Here is a 25,043-nt window from a genome sequence, read left to right as displayed (position 1 = left end):
GCCTGACCACGAGCATTAAGCTTAAATTCAGTAACAAGTGAAAGCTATAAGACACAACTTTAAAATTCGGGTAAAACTCCAATTAACTACAAAAAAATTGATACGCTATCAAAACAACGAAAAAAACTACAACTGTAGTCTAAATTAAATTTTTAGCAATAAAATAATATTCAAAAGAACTGCTTGAAAAAGCTGCACATCATCAAAGTTAAATACTCGCTAGCGAAAACTCATTTACACCTACGTTTCTTGCTCTGTTTCAAAAAAAGGCATGAACAAAAGAGCCAGACTGCCTTCTCTCCCCTCTTCATATATGTTCATTGAAACAAATTTCTCAAACTTCTTTCATTCCCTGAGTTGCCAATTTTCTTGCGCGCTCACTCATCACAAACACAGAAAAATCATAAAGACTCTTCGAGTCTTAAAAACATAGCAGGACAAGTCCTGGCCTACAATTCGAATAATTTTAATCAACCTAATAAAAAAAACAGAATGGATTATGAATGGATTGGCAAAATTGTTCAAACAAAAATCTGGTCAGCAAATCGGAAAAAAAAACAGTGAACACAGAAGACAAATTGCTGCATTTGAACAAGAAAAAAACACCAAGGAGAAAGATAATTTTTGTTCAAACACTGTTTTCTCACTCTACTTCCTGTTTAGGTGTGACCAAAACCACTACTCCATTTGACTTCAAAATCATGGAAAGATGTGAACAAAAAACAGCGTCCCAATACAATTCAGATTCTTTGAATTGTAAAAAAAACAAGAGAAGACCAATAATAGCGCTAGCTATTGCTGTGCGGCTATTAATAAAAGATCTGATTTTAAGTTAAGGTGACATTCAAAGATTCATTTTGGTTCAGAACATCACTATGAATACACCAAAATTATATAGAATAGAAGTGAAACATTAAGTTTTTTCCACGGTGTTTCAATCTTTGGTGTCTGCTCAAAAGAATCGTTTAAATTTTAATTTAGTCTTTTTAGTCATAAAATGTCACATCGGTGCACTGTCAAAACTCTTGCAGAAAAAACGAGCGTTTACCAGGCTGAGGTGTGCGCTGGAAACCGTCCTGATCAGACCGTCCCACACCGAAAGTGCCTCTAATCAAACTCGAACGCACTCGACAGATTTTCTGCGTTCGAATCCGTCTCTGATCAAACGCAAGTGCGCTCAACACCCCAGTTGAGATGTCGAAATATGAAAAGACCGTGGTTGACCAATATCGGGTATAAAAAGACCGTGGTCGACCAATGTTGGGTATGAAATGATTTTAGGTCAACCCTAATAGTCTTGGTCGGCTTCAGGTCGACCCTAATGGTCATGCTCCACTTTAGGTCGACCGATATGGTCATGGTCGACTTTACGTCGACCGATATGGTCATGAACTACTTTAAGTCGACCGATATAGCACTGGTCGTCGACCTTGAGTTTTAACTGATGCGTTTTTGCATATTATGTAGTTGCAAGCGTTAATGGTTTCGCTTCTGTTGGCAAAAACTTTTGGCCAAGGACAAAATTTCTTTTTTAAAAAATTTTTGTTCCAGTCAACATATTGTCATTCTATTTTACATCATTGAGATGTTTCTAATGCATTTGATTTTATCTTTGTACATACGGAGTGATCAACACTGGGATTTAAAGAACCCATGAACCTCTAAAAATGCACCAAATATTTGGTAAAAAAAGACCTATGAAGTAGACATTAGGTCGACCGTACTAGATATGAAAAGATCATTGGTCGACTTATGAAAAGACTTTAGGTCGACGGTATCATCTATGAACAGACTATGGGTCAACCGTTATCCGGGTATGAAAAGACCCTAGAGTCGACCAATATTGGATATGAAAATACCGTTGGCCGACTTATGAAAAGACTTTAGGTCGACGTTACTAAGGGAGTCGACCGTGTATTTAAGGTAGGGAAACTACCCATGTCGACTTTATAGGTCTTTTCATAAATTCGACCTCTCAACTGGGGCATTTTATTTGCTCTCAAAGTGAGTGCGGTTTTTCTATGACCAGAGTTAAACGCGCTGAAAATGGATGAGTTGTCTGTGAAGAATTAACAATAATTGGTTAAATCTGACCTTTAATATCCACAACTGCCCCGCTAAACACGCACTTCGGATGGTCATCTCTCCTCATCCCAACGTGAACACAGAAGGGGTTGTCCCGAAGAGACAAAAACGGATCCTATCGACAAAACATTGTATGAACTGGTTGTCTGGTTTTTATTCATCTATAAGATCATCCACACTCAAAAAATGAAACACTTGCAATCCAAAGGCAATTAAAGATACCGTTTCAAAGGGAGTGTGGGATAATTGTTCAATGTGTTTAATGATGAACTGGCAAAAAGCGTACCGATTGAGGTTAATTTTATATTACAGTTGGGTAACGTTTTATTTAGGTTACAACAAATTTAGAAGTTAATCGAAAAGTGAGTCCTGACTTTTTTCTCAGTTTGATATTTCAGATCAATACTAATTGTATTTGATATACTCAAGTAATTACAATATTCTATAGTTCTGGCACACAAACATTTTTTATGATAATATGTGAATTGTATCAAGCACCGGAATGAGGAAAAAATTTGCAAAAGATGTATGGCAAAACTCTGTTTTAATAATTGTCTTGTGGAATCCTCAGACAATTTTGGAGAGGAACTGCCTGATACTTTAATTTTTATTCATTGGTTGCGTCATATTTTGTTCTTTTGGAGCAAGAGTTTGCTGCGCAAGTTACCTGTTTCAAACAAAAAACAGCGCATTCATAACAACAAAAACTGAAACACCAGCAATGCAGGAAGTTCATCTTGGGAAAATGACTAAAAGTTTTAAAAGTTTTATTAGATACAAAAGCAGAAATTCCACTAAATTTTTTTTATTTTGAGAGATCTGCAAGCATCTATTGCTTAGTACCAAACTATAAGAAAGGTCTTAACTTCATCTGGTGAAATTTTTCTAGATGTTAAAAAACAACTATTAGTTTTACGAAAAAAATATTGATTCCAAGATCGCCATCATCTTTCACTAAAGTGTTTAAAAAAATCAAAATTTCCTTTGCTTCCTTGCAGGTATCTAAAACTTGATTTTTATATTACCCAAAAATGTCAAGGTTGCCAGAGCTTACCAATTTAATTTTTTGTTTAGATTTCTTAGATTTCCTTAGTGCCTGAGGTCATAGAAAGATTTTTCATCAAAGATAATACCAAAAACCTAATCATATCACCTTGCGAAAATTTTTTCAGTGACAACTTTTTCGCTTAAGAAGACTTTTTGGAACTTTTTTATTGATTTCCTGAAGATCCCTATCCACAACTTTTTTAGTGGGAAATTCAAATTAAGCCATTACAAGTCACCAATATCGGTACAAAAAATATTGCGTTTAAAAAAATTGAAAAATGTGCAACAAAACGCGAAAAAATGATGAGATTGATAAGGAAGAAAAAATTTCTCGGAAGTACTTAAAAAATCATCCCGAGAGCCAGAAGTTTTTTCCTCAAAATCTGTCACCAACGTTTCATCGTGGTAGAGTTTGTATCACTCCATACGCGCAAGCGGAAATTTCAGGGGAATATTAATGACTATGAACTCCTAGATTATACATGGGCCCACAATGCAGATCTGGTTTACTGGAAACTTCTGCCATAGAGAACATCAAATTGCGATTTTTTTCTCGAAAATGGGAGGTTTCTGGTAGCATAATTTCAAACTAAGGGAACTTCAGAACTAAAAATGCGTAATATTTAAGGTTTTTCAAACAAAAAAAATGATGGCCAATGAAATTATTATCTAGAACATGCATATTCTTCAAAAAATGTTTTTTTTAACCGTTTTTCATTTCTGAAAACTAAATTGCTCGTATCGCCATTTTTCGTAAGGCAAATACAACAAAAGTTGTTCCAATGTACTTCAAAATAGAATTAATAAATAATTCCTGGGTCACACAGTTAAAAAAAAATGGAACTCATTGAAATAAATGGCTAAAAGCCGGTGTAACAATTCCCAAATAATGCCATTTTCGAGCAGGATATGTAGAAGAAGAAATAACCTAAAGTATGCTCAGGCAATGCAAATAGTGTTGAGAAGTATTGTGGTTGTTTACAAAGCTTTGCAATGCACTTTTTTCAATAATTAATGGTCCCGACATTAGGAGAAACAATTCCAGAACTTATTTTGTTCATTATAGTCTTATCGCAAGATAGTTGCATAGCTGTATATTATTTTTTCATGTCCTCGAAGAAGTAATCTGATAGTGGATGAAATGAATATCAAAACATATTTGTTGTGTCACTACTTCCCTGAAGTAGCCTCTTTGTTTTTTAAAAAAAAACTTTTCACTAGCTTTTTTTCCGGAGAACCTAAAATGATACATACAAAAAAGTACTTTGGTGGTCAAATTTTAACTAATTGTTGTCTTAATAATTGATTATATTTGGCTAAAAAAGCAGTCGGAGCAATTGTTTTTTTTGTGGCAAAACGAAACTTTTTCATTTGAAACGAGTAAAACGTGTACAACAAGTAGCTACTTGGTCTCCAAGCATCAGCGAAAAAAAACTAGGAGACAATTGAATTTTCGCAGCGAATCTAAATTTTTCAATTTTTCTTTTTTCATTACGATAGGGGCTGGATATCCTTTTCCAACTCAAAGTAACAGGCCAGTAGCTTCAGTCAGTTTTTATAATCACATCGATGAGCTTTTTTTTAGTTTCAGTCCAAAAAAGGACTATAGCAGATAATTTTGGTGTTTAAGGTATAAACCAGGGCCATTAGTATTTCCAATCATCTCCTGTAAGATGACGTTTGATAAAGCTGTCAAAATTTTATGAAAAATGTCTTTTTAATTGAATAGAGCAAATTTAGCTAACAGGAAACTGAAATTATGTCTTACCATCAAAATTGATATATTGCGCATGCACCGGGGCTAACATTTGCAGATATCAGGCTGTTAGACTGCTCAATTTTGGCAGAATTAGACAAAAACCGATAAAAATATGTGCCTCTATTGGCGGCAAAAGCCCTAACCTACTCTGTTTTTTTGTTTGTGAAACCAAAACATCAAAAAACTTTATCAAAATGCCTCGTTTATGAGATCCGAAAATTGAGTAAAAAGGTTAAAAACGCGTTTTTTCCTATCCAACCTATTAAAAACGTAGGTCTCAATATCCGCTCTCAAAAACGGTATTGGAAATCTTTAGAGGGGTCGCAGTTAGAAAATGTATACGCCTTGAATTCATATATGAGGCGCTTTCAACCGGAAAATAGTCCCCTGGCGGAATTTTGAGCTCTGCTTATAAACCTAAAGTGTCTCGCATTGCCGGAAAAGAGCACTCGTTCTCCATTAACCTCCAATGATCGAAGTCGCTGTTTTTTTGTCGTCTGCTACCATGTGTCTGCCACTTAAAGACTGATGCTTGTTCTGTATTAAAGCAAAGTGTTATTTCGATGACAAAGTTTAGGCTCTCATATATAAAGACCACTTTTTCAAAAAAGCTTTCTAGTCAGTTGTTCGACCTTATGGATAGATAACAACACTGAAGTTAGGTCTTTAGACGCTGTTTTTTCTCTAATGTTGCAGTTTTTATTAGTGTTTTCTGCTGGATTGTTTTACAAGTTAATACAGATATGTGAACGTCTGCAACTGTTACAGTTGATAGAAACTAGAAACCCGGTTTTCAATGTCTGGAAAAAATTAAACTGTAAGATATCTGGTGTCCCACCTTTCGATGTGGGGGTTTCTTTTTATCGATAAATTATTTTTTCGTAGACATTTTTAAAGATGAAAACTGTTGAAACTAGGCTTTATGGAAAACGGTTTTGTAGGATGGACGAGTTTAAATGCCAAAAAACCATTTTTCCCGGATGGGATCAAATTGGTGATGTGTTTGCGGCCTCAAATCCGAGTAACATGGTAAAATCTTTGGGTAGCTGACATTTTTGGGCGCATCAAAATGTCCTAAAGTGATATCTATGTCTAGGGGTATAATTATGCATAACCTTTAGGACTATTGTGAACCCATTTTGACTCATGTGATAAGCGCTTGGGTGTTTTGTAGCAAGTTGTCCACAACTTTGTTAGCAGGATTCGCCAGGTCGGAATTTGTTTGAAATTTTTTCCTGACCCAATCAGTGGGTTCCGAAACAGCTAAAATATTTTAGTTGAAGCTAATCCCGGAGCAAAAGCATTTTGTTAGGAAAATTTATGTCGAAGTTATTTTTTGAGTTGAATATGTACCATTTTTAGGTCCACCAGGCCTGTTGGCGATAACTCAAATGAGTTAACACAGTTCAAATTGTTTCCATCGTTAAGAGTATATGATTTACACTGTAGGAATTAGATGTTATCCATTTCTTAAAGTTTTTTGGTCCTCCCATATAAAGATTTTTGTTAACAAAAAGGCAAAATAGTTTTGTTGAAGCAAGACTCTGAGCTCTTTTGGCGGTAACAATTGGTTTTACAAGTTCTAATATTGGGTCCAGGAAATCACTACAATGTAGTTATACGTCACAGAGTGTACAAATTCAATCTAAAAAATTTTTTGTGTAGGCTGGCTAGAAAATTTCTACAATTTCTGACAATTGAAATGTCCATTCAAAAATGTTTTGAAATCATTGGCGACTAATGCTTTTTTCGTCATCTAAAATTCCAGAGATAGGAGGACTGCTGCAGCATGGTTTTACATCACTGAACTGGTTTTTCTGGTAACTAAGCTCCGTTGGGGTCAATATCTCAGAAGGTGGTCCATTAGAAAAGTGTAATTCGGAAATTATGAAATTCATCCGTTTTTTTTTGACTAATGCTTCTGGGTAAATGAAAAATATAACGCCAGCGTGCGTTAAGCTATAGTTGGCTATGATTAAAGAAAAATAGCATTGGTGATATATCTGTTTCCGGAATTTTGTCCTTATTATAAAAAAAGATGTGACCCCATGGGTCAAGGAGTTGTTGAATGTCTCCCATACTAATTTCGTCTCTAATGGCATTTGGGACGACAACGTAGAGCTAGTTTACAGGAAACTTCTGACCCAAATAGCGAAATCTTTTTGAAAATTGGCGCTTCCTGGTAGCTCATTTTCAAACCAAGAGAACTTCAGAGTTATACAAAAAACATTAAACGAAACAACTGAGTTATTAACCTAGTTGTAATACGAGTTGAAACGAGTCTAATAAAGAAAATTGTTGGCCAATAGAAGTTTTACAGAAAATTCATTTTCCTCCATAATTTGTTCTTTTAATTGTTTTTTTTTCATTTTTGAGTGATTGCTCGTATCAGCATTTTTCGCAATACAAGGATAACAACCGTTGTTCCGGTATACCAAAAAAGTGATTCGGAAGATAATTTCAAAAGAAAAAATGTAGAAATAGAAATTGCTAAAATAATTTCCAAGCAATTCAAAAGTTTGTTAAGAAGTATCTTGGTTGTATACCATGGCGTAGAGGGCACGGTTTTTCAAGAATTAACGGTTCAAAAATTAGGAGAAGAGATTCCGGAATATATTTTATTCATTGTAGTCTGTTAACGCAAAATAGTTGCATAGCAAAATATTAAAATTTTTCTTGTTCCCAAAAAAATAATCTGGTGATCTGATAGTCAATAAAATTAATATAAAAAAAAGTTTTTCGTGTTAAAATTTACCTGAAACAGGCTCTTTATTAAAAAAATACTTCTTTCTAACTGTTTTTGCCCGAAAAATTAGAAACAATATATACGAAAAATATTTGTTTCGAAATCCAATTTTTGTCAGGTTTTCGCCCTAAAATTTGTTTCTTTTAAGTCAAATACAAGGAGCGCGCAACAAAACGTTGTCGTTTAAATCGAACAAAAGATGGACAACATGTAACAACATGCTCTCTATGCATCAGCGGAAGAACTAGAAGGCAATTCCACTTTTCCCGGGTATCTAATAATTTCAGTCTATTATTTATTAAATTGTTGGGTGCTGGATTTCAATTTTCTATTCAAAATACAGGCCAATAGCTTCAGAGAGTTTTTACACTTGCACAGATTGAGGTTTGTTTTATTTATACACCAAAAATGGACTAAAGCTTTTTTTTGGGTTTAGGATCTCAACAGAGGCTAATATACGTTCTGATCTTCTCCATATGTGTCCCTAAACTCAATATGCAGCTTTTTAATGAAAAATGTCCAAACAAACTGAATACATTGTTTTGCGATTACGATCCCAAAGAAAGGAAATTAAAGAAAACTGTGAAAACATCAATAGAAAATGTTTTTTAACCAAACTGAGAAGAAATTAAGCTAACAGAAAGATGAAAATTTGATTTATTACGCATGCGAAAAACAACACTGAGTTAGTGTTTGCAGGTACCACGCTGTCAGAATACACAAATATGACAGAATGTGCCAAAACAATTTCAAAAAATCAAAATTGTGTCTTTGATGGCTGTAAAAGCCTTCATTTACTCTACTTTAATGTGTGTGAAACCAAACAACAAAAAACGTGATAAAATTCACCATTTATGATATCCGCAATTTCAGTAATATTTGACCCTCACTTTTAAGATTAAAAAAGCGTTTTTTCGTGTCAATCTAGAAGAAAAGTAGGTCTCGATACCTGCTCTAGAATACCGTAGTGGAATTTTTGAGACGACTTGTTTTTGATAAGAGTATACCACCCTAAGTTGATATATGAAGCATTTTCAACCGGAAAAACTGATCGCTTTTTTGTGTCGTCTGCTACTGTGTATCTACGGCCTTAAGAGTGACGCTTGTTCTGTATTAAACATGTATAGAGTCTTATTCTGATGCCATATTTTAGGATCTCATATATACATATAAAAAAATAGAAATATCTTTGAGGCCGTTTTTCCAAAACGCTTTCTAATCAGTTGTCTGACGTTTTGGTTAGTTAAAAACTTTAAAGTTAGGTCTTTAGGCACTGTTGCCGACCCTAGTATTGCAGTTTTAATTAGAGTTTTCTGTTATTTTTCGTTAAACACTAAAATGGAATTTGCGAAGAGCTGCAATTGTTACGGTTGATCGAAAACCAAAAAACTGATTTTCATGCCTCCAAAATGAATGAACCTGTAAGATATTTAGTGCCCCAACTTACGTTTTTGGGTCTCTCTTTACTTGGACTGAGATATCTTGGCGTGAGAAAACAATGCGCCCATGTTTGCATTGGAAAAAGGACTCAGAGAACAAAATCTTCGTGAGCTGGATCGTATCTTTTTCTGAGAACAGATAACGTTCTTATTTTGTTTGTCAACCAATTAACACTGAAAATACTTGAAAGAACTTGATATAAGCATTCCTGACAGTTTTTTTTAATCTACAGCCTGACCGACAACACGTTTATTCCCGGTTTCGTAAAGTTAACACTTTCGGAGAGAGAGTAGGAGAGATTTATTTATAGAATTTTTGATTATTAGAAATGCTGAATCCTGGCTTCCCAGGATGTGACGTTGTAGGGCGAAGAATTCAAACCCCTTAAAAACACTATTTCTTCGATCAGGTCAGGTTGGTGATGGTTTTTGAGTCTGCAGTACGAATAAAGTGTTAAAGTTTTCTTTAAATCGATATCTGATTTTTTTTCCGTAGAAACATTTTGCAGACAAAAACTGATGGAACTAGATTTCAAGGGAAACTATTTTGTAAAACGGACAAATTTAAAAGCCCAAAAAGCTTTTTCTCGGATCGGACGAGATTAGTGACGTGTTTGCGGCCTCAAATCCAAGTTACATGGTCAAATCTTTCACAAATGGATAGCTGACTTTTTTTGGGCGCATCAAATTAACATAAAATGATATTTATATCTGAAGGTAAATATATGCATAACTTTTAGAACCATTGTAGCCATTTGGTCCCATCTTGTTTCATGTGGTATGCGCTTACACTTTTGTTTCAAGATGTTCATACTTTTGTGAACAGGCATTAATTGGTCGGATTTTGTTAGAAAAACATTCCTGACACAACCAGCGGGTTCCAAAACAACTAAAACATTTCAATTGAAACTAATCTCGGTAACAGGAACTTAATAAAAGAAAGCAATTAGTTATTAAAAATCATGTCAAAATGACTTTTATGAACTGAGGATGTACCATTATTGAGTCTGTCAGGTCTGTTGGCAATAATTTCGATGAGTTCAAACATATCAAGTTGTGTTTATCGTTAATGGCAGATAAGTTTCCGTGTACGGATTTATGTTTTGACCGCTTTTAAAGCTTTTTTGGTCTTACCATATGAAAACTTTTGTTAACAAAATGTCAAAATCAGTTCGTTTAAGCAACAGTCTGAACTTTTTTCTCAAATTTTGTCTTTGTTATAAAAATGTAATGTGACCTTATGGGTAAAAGAGTTGTTGATTGTCTCCCAGAGTATTTTCGTCTCTAATGCTATATGAGCCTACAAACTGGTGGATCTAGCTCACAGGAAACTTTTCTTGAAAATAAGTGGTTTCGGGTAGAATTTTTTCAAACATTGAGAACTTCAGCGTCCTTAATAAGTAAAATTTAGGATTTTTAAACAAAAAACACAGGTCAATAGAATGGGTATACAGAAAATGCATTTTGCTCAAAAAGGTTTTCTTTTGAATTTTTTTTTTCTGGAAAAGTAATTGGTCGTATCGACAATTTTTGGCAGAAAATGGATAATGGCCGTTGTTCCAGTGCACCAAAATATAGATTCAAAATACAATTTTTTGGTCAAGCAATTCAAAATGTAATTGAAAAACGGAAATTATTGAAATAAATGGCTAAAAGCGTTAATAGAAATATCTAAACAATGTCATTTTCATGCAGTAAATTTAGAAGTGTAAATGACTTAAATTACGTCCAAGTAATTCAAATTGTGTTAAGAAGTATCGTGGTTGTTTACAATGCTGTAGAGTCAACTTTTGTTAATGAATTAGGGCTCCAATCATTAGGAGAAATAATCCAGAACATAGTTTAATCATTATAGTCAGTTAACGTAAAATAGTTGCATTGCAATTTTTTTTATTTCTCTTAATCGCAAAGAAGTAAGCTAATAGTTGCAAGAGTGAATATCAAAACACGTTTTTTTATGTTTTTACTTACTTGAAATAGCCTTTCTATATAAAAAATATCGTACTAACTGTTTTTGTCAGGAAAACTTAAAACAATACATGCAAAAAAATTATTTCGGAGTCCAATTTTTGTGTGAAACGTTTTGTGTGAATCGAACGTAAGTGTACAACAAGTAGCAACATGCTCTCAAAGCATCAGCGGAAGAACTAATAGACAATCCAATTTTTCCCGGGTATCAAATAATGTCAATCTTTTTTTTTAATTAAATTGTAAGTTAAGTGATATAAATTTTCCGTTCAAAATATTAGGCCAGTAGCTTCAGACAGTTTTTACAATCACACTGATTAGCTTTTTATTGATTTATGGCCAAAAAAATGACTCCAGCGGATAATTTTTGATTTTAGGGTCTTAACCGAGGTTGATATACGTTTTAATCTGATCAATATGTGTCCCTTACTTTGTAGGGAGTTTTGTTTCTATGCATATTTCCCAAAAAAGGTTCATAAGATGATAAGTTAGGCAAAAATGTGAAAAAAACACTTTTTAATTGAAGTGAGAGCAAACTCAGCAAACAGAAACAAGGAATGATGACTTACCGTAAAATTTAATTTATTTCGCATGCAAAAACAACACGGTGCTAATTTTTGCAGGAATCACGCTGTCAAAATGCTCAAAACTAGCAGAATGGGCCGAAACGAGATAAAATTTAAAAAAGTGCTTCTTATGACTGCAAAATCCTTCATTTTTTCTATTTTTATGTATTTGAGACGAAACAACGAAAAACCAATCATAATGCACCGTTCTGAAAATATTGTACCTTTTGACCCTCATTTTTAAGGTTAAAAACGCGTTTTCTACTATCCAGTCTGGTAAAAAAAAAGTAGGTCTCGAAACCCGCTCTGAAAAACAGTATTGCAAATCTTCCCGTGGCTTATAGTTGGAAAGTGTATACACTTCGAGTCCATATTTTAAGCGTTTTCCACCGGAAACTATATTCCCGGCAGAATATTGATCTCTAATTATTTACCTAAGTTGCATGGTTCCTCTAGAACAGAGCACTCGTTCTCCATAACCCTTCAATAATAATTGATCATTCTTTTTCTTTTGCGTGCTACTGTGTGTCAACGATTCCAAAACTTTGTTGTTCTGTATTAATCCTATATAGAGTGTTATTTTGATGATAAATTTTAGGGTCACATATAAACATATATGAAATTAGCCATATTTCGGAGTAATCCTTGGTTTGACCTTATGGATAGCTAAAAACACTGAAGTTAGATCCTTAGACACTGGTGCTAACCTAATATTGCAGTTTTAAATAAAGTTTTCCGTTTTTTTATGTTACACATTTATATGCAGTTTTGCAAACGTTACAGTTGATCGTTACACTCTGTCTTCTTGGTTGCAAAATGAAAGAATCTGTGAGATATCTAGTGCCCACGGTACTTTTTGGGGTATCACTCTATTACGGATAAGATATCTTGAGGTCAGAGGAGAAACGCGCGCCTGTTTTTTGTGAAGAAACACCCAAATAACGAAATGGCTTCGTAATCCAGATCGTGTTTTTGTCTGAGATTGGTCACTTTGACAGTTTTTTAATGTACAGACCAACCGAAAACACATTTTGTACCCGGTTTTGTAAAGTTAACACTTTCGGAGAGAAGAGGTGAGAGTTTTTGGTATTATTTTAATTTGTTTTCCGGACATGTTTTAACCCCAAAAAAGACTTTATCCTGGATCGGATCAGATTAGTGACGTGTTTTTCGGTCTCAAATCCGGGTTATATCGTACAATCTTTCACAAATTGATAGCTGAATTTTTCTTGGCAAATCAGATTGTCCTAGCCTAATGTAAAGTGATGTTCATGTCTGATGGTATGTTAGGGTGTTACCTTTAGGTTTACTGTGACTCCATTTGGTCACATTTTGACTCATGTGTTATGCGCTTGCAAGTTTTGTTGCAAGATGTTCAAAATTTTGTGAACAGGATTTGCCTGGTCGGATTTTGTTGGAATTTTTTTCTTGACCCAACCAGCGGGTTCCAAAACAACTACTACATTTAAGTTGAGACTACTCCCGGTGCCCAAATTTTGTAAAATTTATTTAGTGAAGAAAAACTATGTCAAAATGACTTTTTCGAATTGTTGAATTACTATTTGTGAGTCTACCAGGCCGGTTGGCGATACTTTCAACGAGTTAAATTTTTTCAAATTGTTTTCTTCGTTAATCGTATATGAGTTATCGTGTAGTGAATTGTTTACTGACAGCTTTTTAAGTTTTTTGTTCTTGTCATATAAGTATTTATGTTAACAAAAAGGCAAAATCAACTCGTTGGAGCAACAGTCTCAACTCTTTTGACGTTCACAATTGATCTTACAAGTACTATAATTGGATCCAAGAAATTACCACAATGTAGTTATCTGTCACAACACTGTAATGAAATCAAATTAAAAACGTGTTTCTTTGTGAATGGCTCGAACTTTTTGACTATTTCTATTGGATGAAAAAATCAATTCAGATTAGTTTGAGATCAATGGAGACTAATACCTTTTCGTCATCTAAAAACTTAAGGATAAGAAGATTGCGGTAGCATGGTTTTACATCATTGAAAAGGTTTTTTTGATTACTAAACTTTGTTGGGAACATTATCTCAAATTATCCCAAAAATTGGTACATTATAAAAGTTTAGTTGGAAAAAACAAAACATTAATCCTTTTTCGTTAATTATGGTTTTAAGTGTTGAAAGTGTTAACGCTTGCGTGAGTTAGGGTAAAGTTGGAAGAAAAATGGGATAAATGATATATAACGTCATGTTTTGCAATTTTAACAAATGTTTGTCAAAATTAGTCTCTTTTTAAAAAAACAATACGATGTGACCACATGGGTCCAGGAATTGTTGAAGGTTGCCCAGACAATTTTTGTAGCACCTCCAATCCATTAGAATTGTAAAACAACGAAAAACGTTGCGTTGGGATCAAAACTTCAAAAAGTGGTACATGCGAAACATGTAGTTTAGAAACACAAAAACTTTGTCTTCTTTTTTCAAGCAAAATTTCTTTTTATTACTGTACAGTTGTGTGTAAAAAAGGGTGTTTGAAAGTGACAAAACTGACGTGCAGGTGAAGGTAACGATGGTTGTTGCTTAAGGACCAATGAATTTAGTGATAAATACAGTCAAGTTTTGCAACTTCGTCAAATATTTCTCGAAAATCGTCTCTTATCATAAGTAGATGTAATTTGACCCTCGAGGTCAAGGAAATGTTGAATGTCGCCCATACTATATACTTACTGTCAATAATCGATAAAGATTGTAAACAGAATGAATTTTTGTTTTGACTTCCTGGTTAACTTCTGGTGGAAAAAATTTTTACCAAAAATCCGGTTTTTTAAATGTTCCTCTCTTTCTTGTGCCCTTATAGGGACCTTCTCCCATGTGCTGTATATTAAATGTGCCTTTTTGACTGTGCGTTGTGATTTATTTTGAATCTTGCCTATTCCGATTCTTTTTAAAGATTTAACTTGAGTGTTGTATAAAAAAGAGCCTGGGTTTTTCTCAGGCTGCAAGAAAAGTTCTCAAACAATTTGTCTTGTGGTCTTAGACAAAAAAAGAGTGCATGAGACAAAATTCATTAGTTTAGACAACCAAATACAGTATTAGATTATATGGTAATAAATATTTTGTGCTCCTCTGGTTTTTGTGGGGGCGGCTTATGGTGCAGAAAAAATTGTTTCAGAATTTGTTTGGTGCCGTCTTTTGCTCGCCTACGACCATTTTTTTGCCCGTTCTTCGGTCAGAACCTGGATCATGGCAGGCAAAACGTGGCTCGTCAATTTTGCCGCGTTGGTGCGTCTATGGGGCAGATTTTGGCTCAACCGGAGGTAGTGGTGCCTTTATGTTCCTCGTTAAAAAAAAATCCCCTATTTGCGTTCAAAAAGAGTCTGCGTCATAAACGAGGACAAATTAAAACCCGCCTGGAGCCCGCGCCTCGAAATCAATGGTATGCTTACCACGATTTGGGGCTAAACATTATATGACCTCTAAGATGAGGGGTATCATAAGAAAGTAGGGTAAAATTTGATTACCGTGTGAACATCTTCGTCGTATAAGAGACAAACTCCAGTTTGGCAATAGTCAAAGGACATGCAGTCTGGATTCTTATGACACTTCATTGCACACATCTTCCGACTTCTGGCCAAAAGATTTTGAAATGAAGTAGCGTTTGATTGCTTATACAAGTAGACGTCTCCCATTGCACATGATCTAGAGGCTCTAAAGTTTAAAAGTGTGAACGTGAAGAAAGAAATTATCGTAGCTTCGTCTGTTTCAATTCTGATCTTCTACGTTTTCTGATTTAGTGCAGTGCTAATCATCAGCAATTAGAAAACAGATAATCCATCCTAATCAATCACAATTACATGTTCAATTTAGTGACACTATTCACAAACATCGCTGGCAACACTTTCCCCTCTGTCACTAGCTTAAGCGTTAAAAATAGGGCTTTTTTAACATAACGTGAAAAAGATTTTCAAGGCTTTTTCAAAGCTCAAGTACTTGCAGAAGCAGTTTAATAAGTTAGGCGCTATTTAAAAATATAGCTTATTTAGTTTGAAAGTCGATATCGCGGTTAGCTATGTAGTGTTAGTTTTGTTACGTTTATAGTTAGAGAACGCTTGAATCTATATTTATATATATATATATATATATATATATATATATATATATATATATATATATAAATCACTGATCAATTCAATTGATTTTTGGTTGCAACAGAAATTGGCACCTGCTTCTACGAGACGAAAAACATCATTAGAAAACAATTTATTTACAGTTAAATGAGAAAACTTATCCAACTCAAAGGAACGCTCTTACCCATAAATACAAAACATTTGATATTCAAATGAATCGGAAACAATCACTTTTGAAAAGAATTTGAGAGTTGCTGCACAATCAACTCTTGACCAGAAAGAAACGATTACATAATTTTTTCAAACTCAACTATGTCTACTTGACTTATTTTACATAAAAAATGAAGAAAAATATTCGAAGGAAAAACAATAGAACAAATGAAATTTCGAGGCTACTCATAATGGAGAGAGCCATTTTGAAACCTACAGGCTACTGTTTTCAAAGGCAGGCAGTTGACAGCATTCAAAATGTGGTTAAAACCTGGACAGAGTATCAGTGTAACTCAGCACTGAATCATAACAATTTTCAGTCTCAATTCTTACTATAATCGCAAAAAGCAAAAAATCAGAAGAAAAATCAAAGCCTTTACAGAGTGGATTAGCCTAAATAGTTCAGAATTGGTTTTGAGTCTTTTCTACTCTCCAATCAGCATTCAATTGATAGTCACATAAATCATTAGGTCCCGGTCTCTTGAGAAACCCATTATTCCTGTCTTGTTCGATAGATTAACCAACTCGTAAAACATTAATACCCCGATTTGAGGTGTCAACGCTAATAATTGCTAAAAATGTAAAATTTGCGGCAAATGCGGTGAAAAGAAATAAGATTTTCGATTTTTGGTATTGATGGCAATGAATGCCGTGAAAAAAAATCAACGCTAAGAAGTGCAAATCATCAGAAAATTTACCACTAAAAATCACTGTATATTTTTTGCGGTGAATTTTCGTAAGATTTGCGGTTTTTAACGGTGAATTTTTTGCTTTCAACGCTTCCCGTCGCTATTGATGAATTGTTTTTTTACCGCTTAGGAGGTTAAAATAAAAATATTCACCGCTAAAGACCGCAAGTCTCACAAAATTTCAGTGCATTTGTTTTTCATAACGTTTATTGATTTAAATACACAAGAAATATCAACAACGTAAGTGAGAGAAGGCGCAGTGGATTAAAAAATTGTTGACATGCAGGAGATGAGAGAAAAGTATTGACAAGCAAGTACGAGAAGGTGGTTAAATTTCAGGTAACGTTACGAGTGCCAAATTAGTTGGATACTGAAATGAACTTATTAGGATGGCTTTTATTTACACCAGTCATTTTTGAATAGTTTTCTCGCAGGGACTTGCGAGTTTTTTTGCAGAATCATGCTGGACGATAAATAACCTGAAATCTTTTAAAATTTTGCAACAGAAATATTTGTGTTGCAATAATCGTGCAAAATATCCGTCGTCTTGACAGATCTCATGAGAAAAGCATTCAAAATTTTACATGAGGGAATTTTCAAAGATCTTGCAAGAAGTTATCCGGACAAAAATACCCTTACTAATCCGAGTAAATTTATTCGACTCTTAAATGTTAGATGTCAACCCTGGTAACGTGACCTCAAGGTGTGTATGAGTATCAGTTCTCAGGGCGTGACTAAAAAATATGTTTACGTTGATTATGAGCTGTAAGTTAAGTTGAGCCTCGCATGGTACACGTACTCAGATAATTAACTATTTGAGTTTCAAATCACAAATGTTTGACAGAAAAATACAACAGAATTTTTTGTTTGTAATTGTAAAAATTTGTGCTTGTCTGGCCCAAATTTTCTCCATTTTCGTTCAGATGTTCGCATTTTGCTTCATAACTCCTCACTATATAATTTTTCCATTTTAACACATTCAATTTTTTGCAGTTTGTTTTGTCTAATGTACTGTTAATCTACCATAAAAGAAGACAAAGTGTTCAAGTATGTAAAAACAAGAACTTTTCTATGAAAAGCTTTAGAATTGCCTCTTTGAAGTGGGCAGTTTTCATTGTTAGTCTTGGTCTTTTTATGATAAAATTACAAAATTAAAAAGTTTATGTTAAGACTACTTAGTGGGCAACAATGTCATGAAATGAGCTTCGAATTTCAAAAAAAACAGTACAATTAGGAGGCCGCTGAGTCAGCAAACTGCACGGAGGAATTCCAGTAGAAATTCGGTCTAATTGCAGTCAACCGATTATCTTCTGCAGAAAAATTTTAGAACGATTTTCAAACACATTTTGCTAATTTCTGAATCACAAAAAATAACCTTCCATTAAAAAGTTTTTGAAGAAGAGAATTATGAGATAATCAATCGCAAAAATTCTTACTATAATCGCAAAAAGCAAAAACAAAGATGAAAAATCAAAGACTTTACAGAGTGGATTAGCCTAAATAAATCAGAATTGGTTTTTGAGTCTTTTCTACTCTCCAATCAGCATTCTATTGATAGTCACATAAATAATTAGGGCCCTGGCTCTTGAGAAACCCATTATTCATATCTCGACAGATAGATTGAAACCTTCGATAAAACAATAATACTACTCGAACACACTCTATGAAAATGATAGAATTTTGCTTGAAAATGAGGAGACTTGTTAAACAAATATGGTAGTCTTATAATAAACTTGCGATAAAAGTAATAACAAATTAGAGTTCAGAATCTAAGGACATGCTATTAGTTCAACACAAAAGAAAGTGTTGATAAACAGGCACGAGAAGTTTTATTTTCAGGTAACGTTACGAGTGTCAAATTGGTTGAATACTGGAATGAACCTATCAAGATGGCTTATATTTACATCAGTCGTTTTTGAGTAGTTATCATGCAGGTTTTTGCATGTTTATTGCAGAATCATGCCGAACGATATATAATAGTACAATGCTAAATTTTTGTCTGAAACATTTTAAAATCTTGCAACACACATCACTATTGGTGTGGCAGAAGTAAATAAGAGATGTTATATACTCATCTCTTGACTAGAATGAAACGTGTATGTAAATTTTTTTTTATTCTCAAATTGATGTTCACTTAACTTAATTTACATAAATTTTGAAAGAAACGGACGAAGGAAGAAAAATAGATCAGAAGAAATGTCAAAACTACTCAAAATGGAGTGAGTAATTCTGAAATATATGGCTACGTTCTTTAAAGGAAGTCAGCTCAAAGCAAAAAATGTGTTTTTATATCCCGGTAATAAAAAATTTTAGTGGTCATTTAAAGCAATATTTAGCCTCAATTCTTACTATGATCGCAAAAAGCAAAAACTCAGACAAAAAATCAAAGCCTTTACAGACTAAAAACAACATGGATTAGCCCAAACAGATCAAAATTGGTTTTTGAGTCTTTTCTATACTCCAATCAGCATTCAGATGATAGTCACATAAATCAATAGGGCCCGGTCTCTTGAGAAACCCATTATTCCTGTCTTTTTCAATAGATTAACCAACTCGCTAAAACATTAATACCCCGGTTTGAGGTGTCAACGCTAATAGTTGCTAAAAATGTAAATTTTGCGGCAAATGCGGTGAAAAAAAATAAGATTTACGATTTTTAGTATTGATTGGGATGAATGCCGTGAAAAAAAATCAACGCTAAGAAGTGCAAATCATCAAAAAATTCACCACTAAAATAACTGTATATTTTTTGCGGTGAATGTTTGTAAGACGCATTCTACTTTGCGGTTTTTAACGGTGAAATTTTTGCTTTCAACGCTTCCCGTCCGTATTGATGAATTGTTTTTACACCTTTTAGGAAGTTAAAATAAAAAAATTCACCGCTAAAGACCGCAAATCTCACAAAATTTCAAGGCATTTGTTTTTCATAACGTTTATTGATTTAAATTCACAAGAAATATCAACAACGTAAGTGAGAGAAGGCGCAGTGGATTAAAAAGTTGTTGACATGCAGGAGATGAGAGGTACGAACGTGTACAGCAGTTTCTTTTTTGTAAGAAGTCCAGTGAATGCTGTGAAAAAAAATTACCGCTAAAAGTCGCAAATCTTACAAAAGTACACATCTTTTACCGCAATCATCGCAAAAAAAATAATTTTTTGTTGATAATTTTTTCCCGACCAAAACCTCGACCCGAGGCTACTTGAACATACTCTAAGATCTTGATAGAATTTTGCCTGAAAATAGGGAGAATTGTTAAGCAAATTTATTAGTCTTTTAATAACCTTGCGATAATATAATAACAAATTGGATTTCAGAATCTAAGGAAATTCCTTTAGTTTAGCACAAAGCAAAAGTATTGACAAGCAAGTACGAGAAGGTGGTTAAATTTCAGGTAACGTTACGAGTGCCAAATTAGTTGGATACTGAAATGAACTTATTAGGATGGCTTTTATTTACACCAGTCGTTTTTGAATAGTTTTCTCGCAGGGACTTGCGAGTTTTTTTGCAGAATCATGCTGGACGATAAATAACCTGAAATCTTTTAAAATTTTGCAACAGAAATATTTGTGTTGCAATAATCGTGCAAAATATCCGTCGTCTTGACAGATCTCATGAGAAAAGCAATCAAAATTTTACACGAGGGAATTTTCAAAGATCTTGCAAGAGGTTATCCGGACAAAAATACCCTTACTAATCCGAGTAAATTTATTCGACTCTTAAATGTTAGATATCAACCCTGGTAACGTGACCTCAAGGTGTGTATGAGTATCAGTTCTCAGGGCGTGACTAAAAAATATGTTTACGTTGATTATGAGCTGTAAGTTAAGTTGAGCCTCGCATGGTACACGTACTCAGATAATTAACTATTTGAGTTTCAAATCACAAATGTTTGACAGAAACATACAACAGAATTTTTTGTTTGTAATTGTAAAAATTTGTGCTTGTCTGGCCCAATTTTTCTCCATTTTTGTTCAGATGTTCGCATTTTGCTTCATAACTCCTCACTATATAATTTTTTCCATTTTAACACATTCAATTTTTTGCAGTTGGTTTTGTCTAATGTACTGTTAATCTACCATAAAAGAAGACAAAGTGTTCAAGTATGTAAAAACAAGAATTTTTTCTATGAAAAGCTTTAGAATTGCCTCTTTGAAGTAGACAGTTTTCATTGTTAGTCTTGGTCTTTTTATAATAAAATTACAAAATTAAAAAGTTTATGTTAAGACTACTTAGTGGGCAACAATGTCATGAAATGAGCTTCGAATTTCAAAAAAAACAGTACAATTAGGAGGCCGCTGAGTCAGCAAACTGCACGGAGGAATTCCAGTAGAAATTCGGTCTAATTGCAGTCAACCGATTATCTTCTGCAGAAAAATTTTAGAACGATTTTCAAACACATTTTGCTAAATTCTGAATCACAAAAAATAACCTTCCATTAAAAAGTTTTTGAAGAAGAGAATTATGAGATAATCAATCGCAAAAATTCTTACTATAATCGCAAAAAGCAAAAACAAAGATGAAAAATCAAAGACTTTACAGAGTGGATTAGCCTAAATAAATCAGAATTGGTTTTTGAGTCTTTTCTACTCTCCAATCAGCATTCTATTGATAGTCACATAAATAATTAGGGCCCTGGCTCTTGAGAAACCCATTATTCATATCTCGACAGATAGATTGAAACCTTCGATAAAACAATAATACTACTCGAACACACTCTATGAAAATGATAGAATTTTGCTTGAAAATGAGGAGACTTGTTAAACAAATATGGTAGTCTTATAATAAACTTGCGATAAAAGTAATAACAAATTAGAGTTCAGAATCTAAGGACATGCTATTAGTTCAACACAAAAGAAAGTGTTGATAAACAGGCACGAGAAGTTTTATTTTCAGGTAACGTTACGAGTGTCAATTTGGTTGAATACTGGAATGAACTTATTAAGATGGCTTATCTTTACATCAGTCGTTTTTGAGTAGTTATCGTGCAGGTTTTTGCATGTTTTTTGCAGAATCATGCCGAACGATACATAATATTACAAAATTTTTGTCTGAAATATTTTAAAATCTTGCAACACAACTATTGATGTGGCAGAAGAAAATAAGAGATGTTATATACTTATCTCTTGACTAGAATGAAACGAGTAATTTTTTTATTCTCAAATTGTTGTTCGCCTAACTTAATTTACATAAATTTTGAAAGAAAAGGATGAAGGAAGAAAAATAGATCAGAAGAAATGTCAAAACTACTCAAAATGGAGTGAGTAATTCTGAAATATTTGGCTACGTTTTTTAGAGGAAGTCAGCTCAAAGCAAAAAAATGTGTTTAAAGCCCGGTAATAAAAAAAAAATTTTAGCGGTGATTTAAAGCAATATTCAGTCTCAATTCCTACTATGATCGCAAAAAGCAAAAACTCAGACAAAAATTCAAAATCTTTACTGACTAAAAACAACATGGATTAGCCCACACAGTTCAAAATTGGTTTTTGAGTCTTTTCTATTCTCCAATCAGCATTCAGATGATAGTCACATATATCATTAGGTCCCGGTCTCTTGAGAAACCCATTATTCCTGTCTTGTTCGATAGATTAACCAACTCGTAAAACATTAATACCCCGATTTGAGGTGTCAACGCTAATAATTGCTAAAAATGTAAAATTTGCGGCAAATGCGGTGAAAAGAAATAAGATTTTCGATTTTTAGTATTGATGGCAATGAATGCCGTGAAAAAAAATCAACGCTAAGAAGTGCAAATCATCAGAAAATTTACCACTAAAAATCACTGTATTTTTTTGCGGTGAATTTTCGTAAGATTTGCGGTTTTTAACGGCGAATTTTTTGCTTTCAACGCTTCCCGTCGCCATTGATGAATTGTTTTTTTTAACCGCTTAGGAGGTTAAAATAAAAATATTCACCGCTAAAGACCGCAAATCTCACAAAATTTCGTGCATTTGTTTTTCATAACGTTTATTGATTTAAATTCACAAGAAATATCAACAACGTAAGTGAGAGAAGGCGCAGTGGATTAAAAAATTGTTGTTGACATGCAGGAGATGAGAGATACGAACGTGTACAGCAGTTTCTTTTTCGTAAGAAGTCCAGTGAATGCTGTGAAAAAAAAATTACCGCTAAAAATCGCAAATCTTACAAAAGTACACATCTTTTACCGCAATCTTCGCAAATAAAAATAATTTTGTGTTGATAATTTTTTTCCCGACCAAAACCTCGACCCGGGACTACTTGAACATACTCTAAGATCTTGATAGATTTTTGCCTGAAAATAGGGAGAATTGTTAAGCAAATTTATTAGTCTTATAATAAACTTGCTATAATATAATAACAAATTGGATTTCAAAATCTAAGGAAATGCCTTTAGTTTAGCACAAAGCAAAAGTATTGACAAGCAAGTACGAGAAGGTGGTTAAATTTCAGGTAACGTTACGAGTGCCAAATTAGTTGGATACTGAAATGAACTTATTAGGATGGCTTTTATTTACACCAGTCGTTTTTGAATAGTTTTCTCGCAGGGACTTGCGAGTTTTTTTGCAGAATCATGCTGGACGATAAATAACCTGAAATCTTTTAAAATTTTGCAACAGAAATATTTGTGTTGCAATAATCGTGCAAAATATCCGTCGTCTTGACAGATCTCATGAGAAAAGCATTCAAGATTTTGCCCGAGGGAATTTTCAAAGATCTTGCAAGAAGTTATCCGGACTCGATTAGGTTACATTGCATTCGGCCTAGCCCCCATATCGATCGGAATTTACTTGCAAAACACGAACGATCAACATTCCCATTTCCAGTTTTCAAATGAAGATAAAGTTTCGGCAGAATGTGAACTGCTCTCTCCCATGTAACAAGATAGCCAAACAAAAATACCCTTACTAATCCGAGTAAATTTATTCGACTCTTAAATGTTAGATATCAATCCTGGTAACGTGACGTCAAGGTGTGTATGAGTATCAGTTCTCAAGGCGTGACTAAAAAATATATTTACGTTGATTATGAGCTGTAAGTTAAGTTGAGCCTCGCATGGTACACGTACTCAGATAATTAACTATTTGAGTTTCAAATCACAAATGTTTGACAGAAATATACAACAATATTTTTTGTTTGTAATTGTAAAAGTTTGTGCTTGCCTTGCCCAAATGTTCTCCATTTTTGTTCAGATGTTCGCATTTTGCTTCAGAACTCCTCCCTATATCGTTTTTCCATTTTAATACATTCAATTTTTGCAGTTTGTTTTGTCTAATGTACTGTTAATCTACCATAAAAGTAGACAAAGTGTTCAAGTATGAAAAAAATGAGAACTTTTTTCTATGAAGAGCTTTAGAATTGGCTCTTTGAAGTAATCAGTTTTCATTGTTAGTCTTGGTCTTTTTATAATAAAATTACGAAATTAAAAAGTTTATGTTAAGATTACTTAGTGGGCAACAATGGAATGAAATGAGCATCAAATTTCAAAAAAACAGTACAATTAGGAGGCCGCTGAGTCAGCAAACTGCACGGAGGAATTCCAGTAGAAATTCGGTCTAATTGCAGTCAACCGATTATCTTCTGCAGAAAAATTTTAGAACGATTTTCAAACAAATTTTGCTAAATTCTGAATCACAAAAAATAACCTTCTCTAAAAAAATTTTTGAAGAAGAGAATTATGAGATAAACTCTGACCTCGAAGTAGTTTCACTGCTGCAACTTTTCCAAGAATAAATGACAAAAAATGTCAGAGCAAATAGAACAGAGGAGTGCATGTCATATTATGTTTCCCAAAAATAAATTTGTTCAGCGATTTTGTTACTTCAAACGATGGCAGCTGGCTTCGATGAAACTTATAGTTCTCTAATGCTCAATTTATTAAAGATGAGCCAGCACGCTGTTTGAATTCAGCTGTATTCTGTTCTATTTAAGCATAATTGTTGTTTTGAAATCTTGGTTCAAAATATACACAGATTAGAAAACTACTGAGGTTTAACTCAAACACTTTAGCTTGGAAATGGTACTCATCAGCAATTAGAAAAATGATGAAAAACGATGTCGGACATTTCTTTGCAAAGAAAAAAAGGGAAAAATGCTTTCCAATTGAACACAGAATATCTCAAAAGCTGCTCTGTCTTTTATATGTACTAGTCCAGCAAAGTTTTTTATTAATCAGTTTATGACATAGTTTTTCTTCATATTGAAACGCATTTACATGTGTTTGATTTCAAGTGCCGAAAAATTTTGGCAGTCTTAGTTAAGACAAACGGTATCTAGCGTTTCCAGCTTGTAAAAATCACAGTAGCATTATGTGAGAGAATTGCGGTTACTCTAGTTACCACATATATTACATGATTTGGCATTATTTCTATGCAAAAAATCATAAAGAATTGCGACGTTTCAAAGCGTAGATCTTACATTATCTTGTGTTTCTAAGCATAGATATGAGATAATGATGAGGT

The 25,043-nt window shown here is 33.7% G+C and overlaps 1 protein-coding gene across 1 annotated transcript in view; it reads right to left on the bottom strand.

Moving 5' to 3' along the window:
- Positions 1 to 24,393, bottom strand: part of LOC142354931 (uncharacterized) — a 53,283-nt gene extending 28,890 nt beyond the window's left edge. The window contains exons 1-3 of the mRNA XM_075407255.1: positions 24,277 to 24,393; positions 15,100 to 15,286; positions 2,095 to 2,200 (exon numbers count right to left, since the gene is read on the bottom strand). Coding sequence (XP_075263370.1) covers positions 2,095 to 2,200; positions 15,100 to 15,286; positions 24,277 to 24,356 — 373 coding nt within the window. The 5' untranslated portion in view covers positions 24,357 to 24,393. The remainder of the gene's footprint in view (positions 1 to 2,094; positions 2,201 to 15,099; positions 15,287 to 24,276) is intronic.
- Positions 24,394 to 25,043: the final 650 nt, after the last annotated feature.

The sequence above is a fragment of the Convolutriloba macropyga genome, unplaced genomic scaffold, assembly GCF_964194025.1.
Source record: "Convolutriloba macropyga unplaced genomic scaffold, txConMacr16.3 SCAFFOLD_248, whole genome shotgun sequence".
Lineage (NCBI taxonomy): Eukaryota > Metazoa > Xenacoelomorpha > Acoela > Convolutidae > Convolutriloba > Convolutriloba macropyga.
The sequence above is the reverse complement of the archived record's forward strand: the minus strand, read 5'-3'. Positions and strand labels throughout refer to the sequence as shown.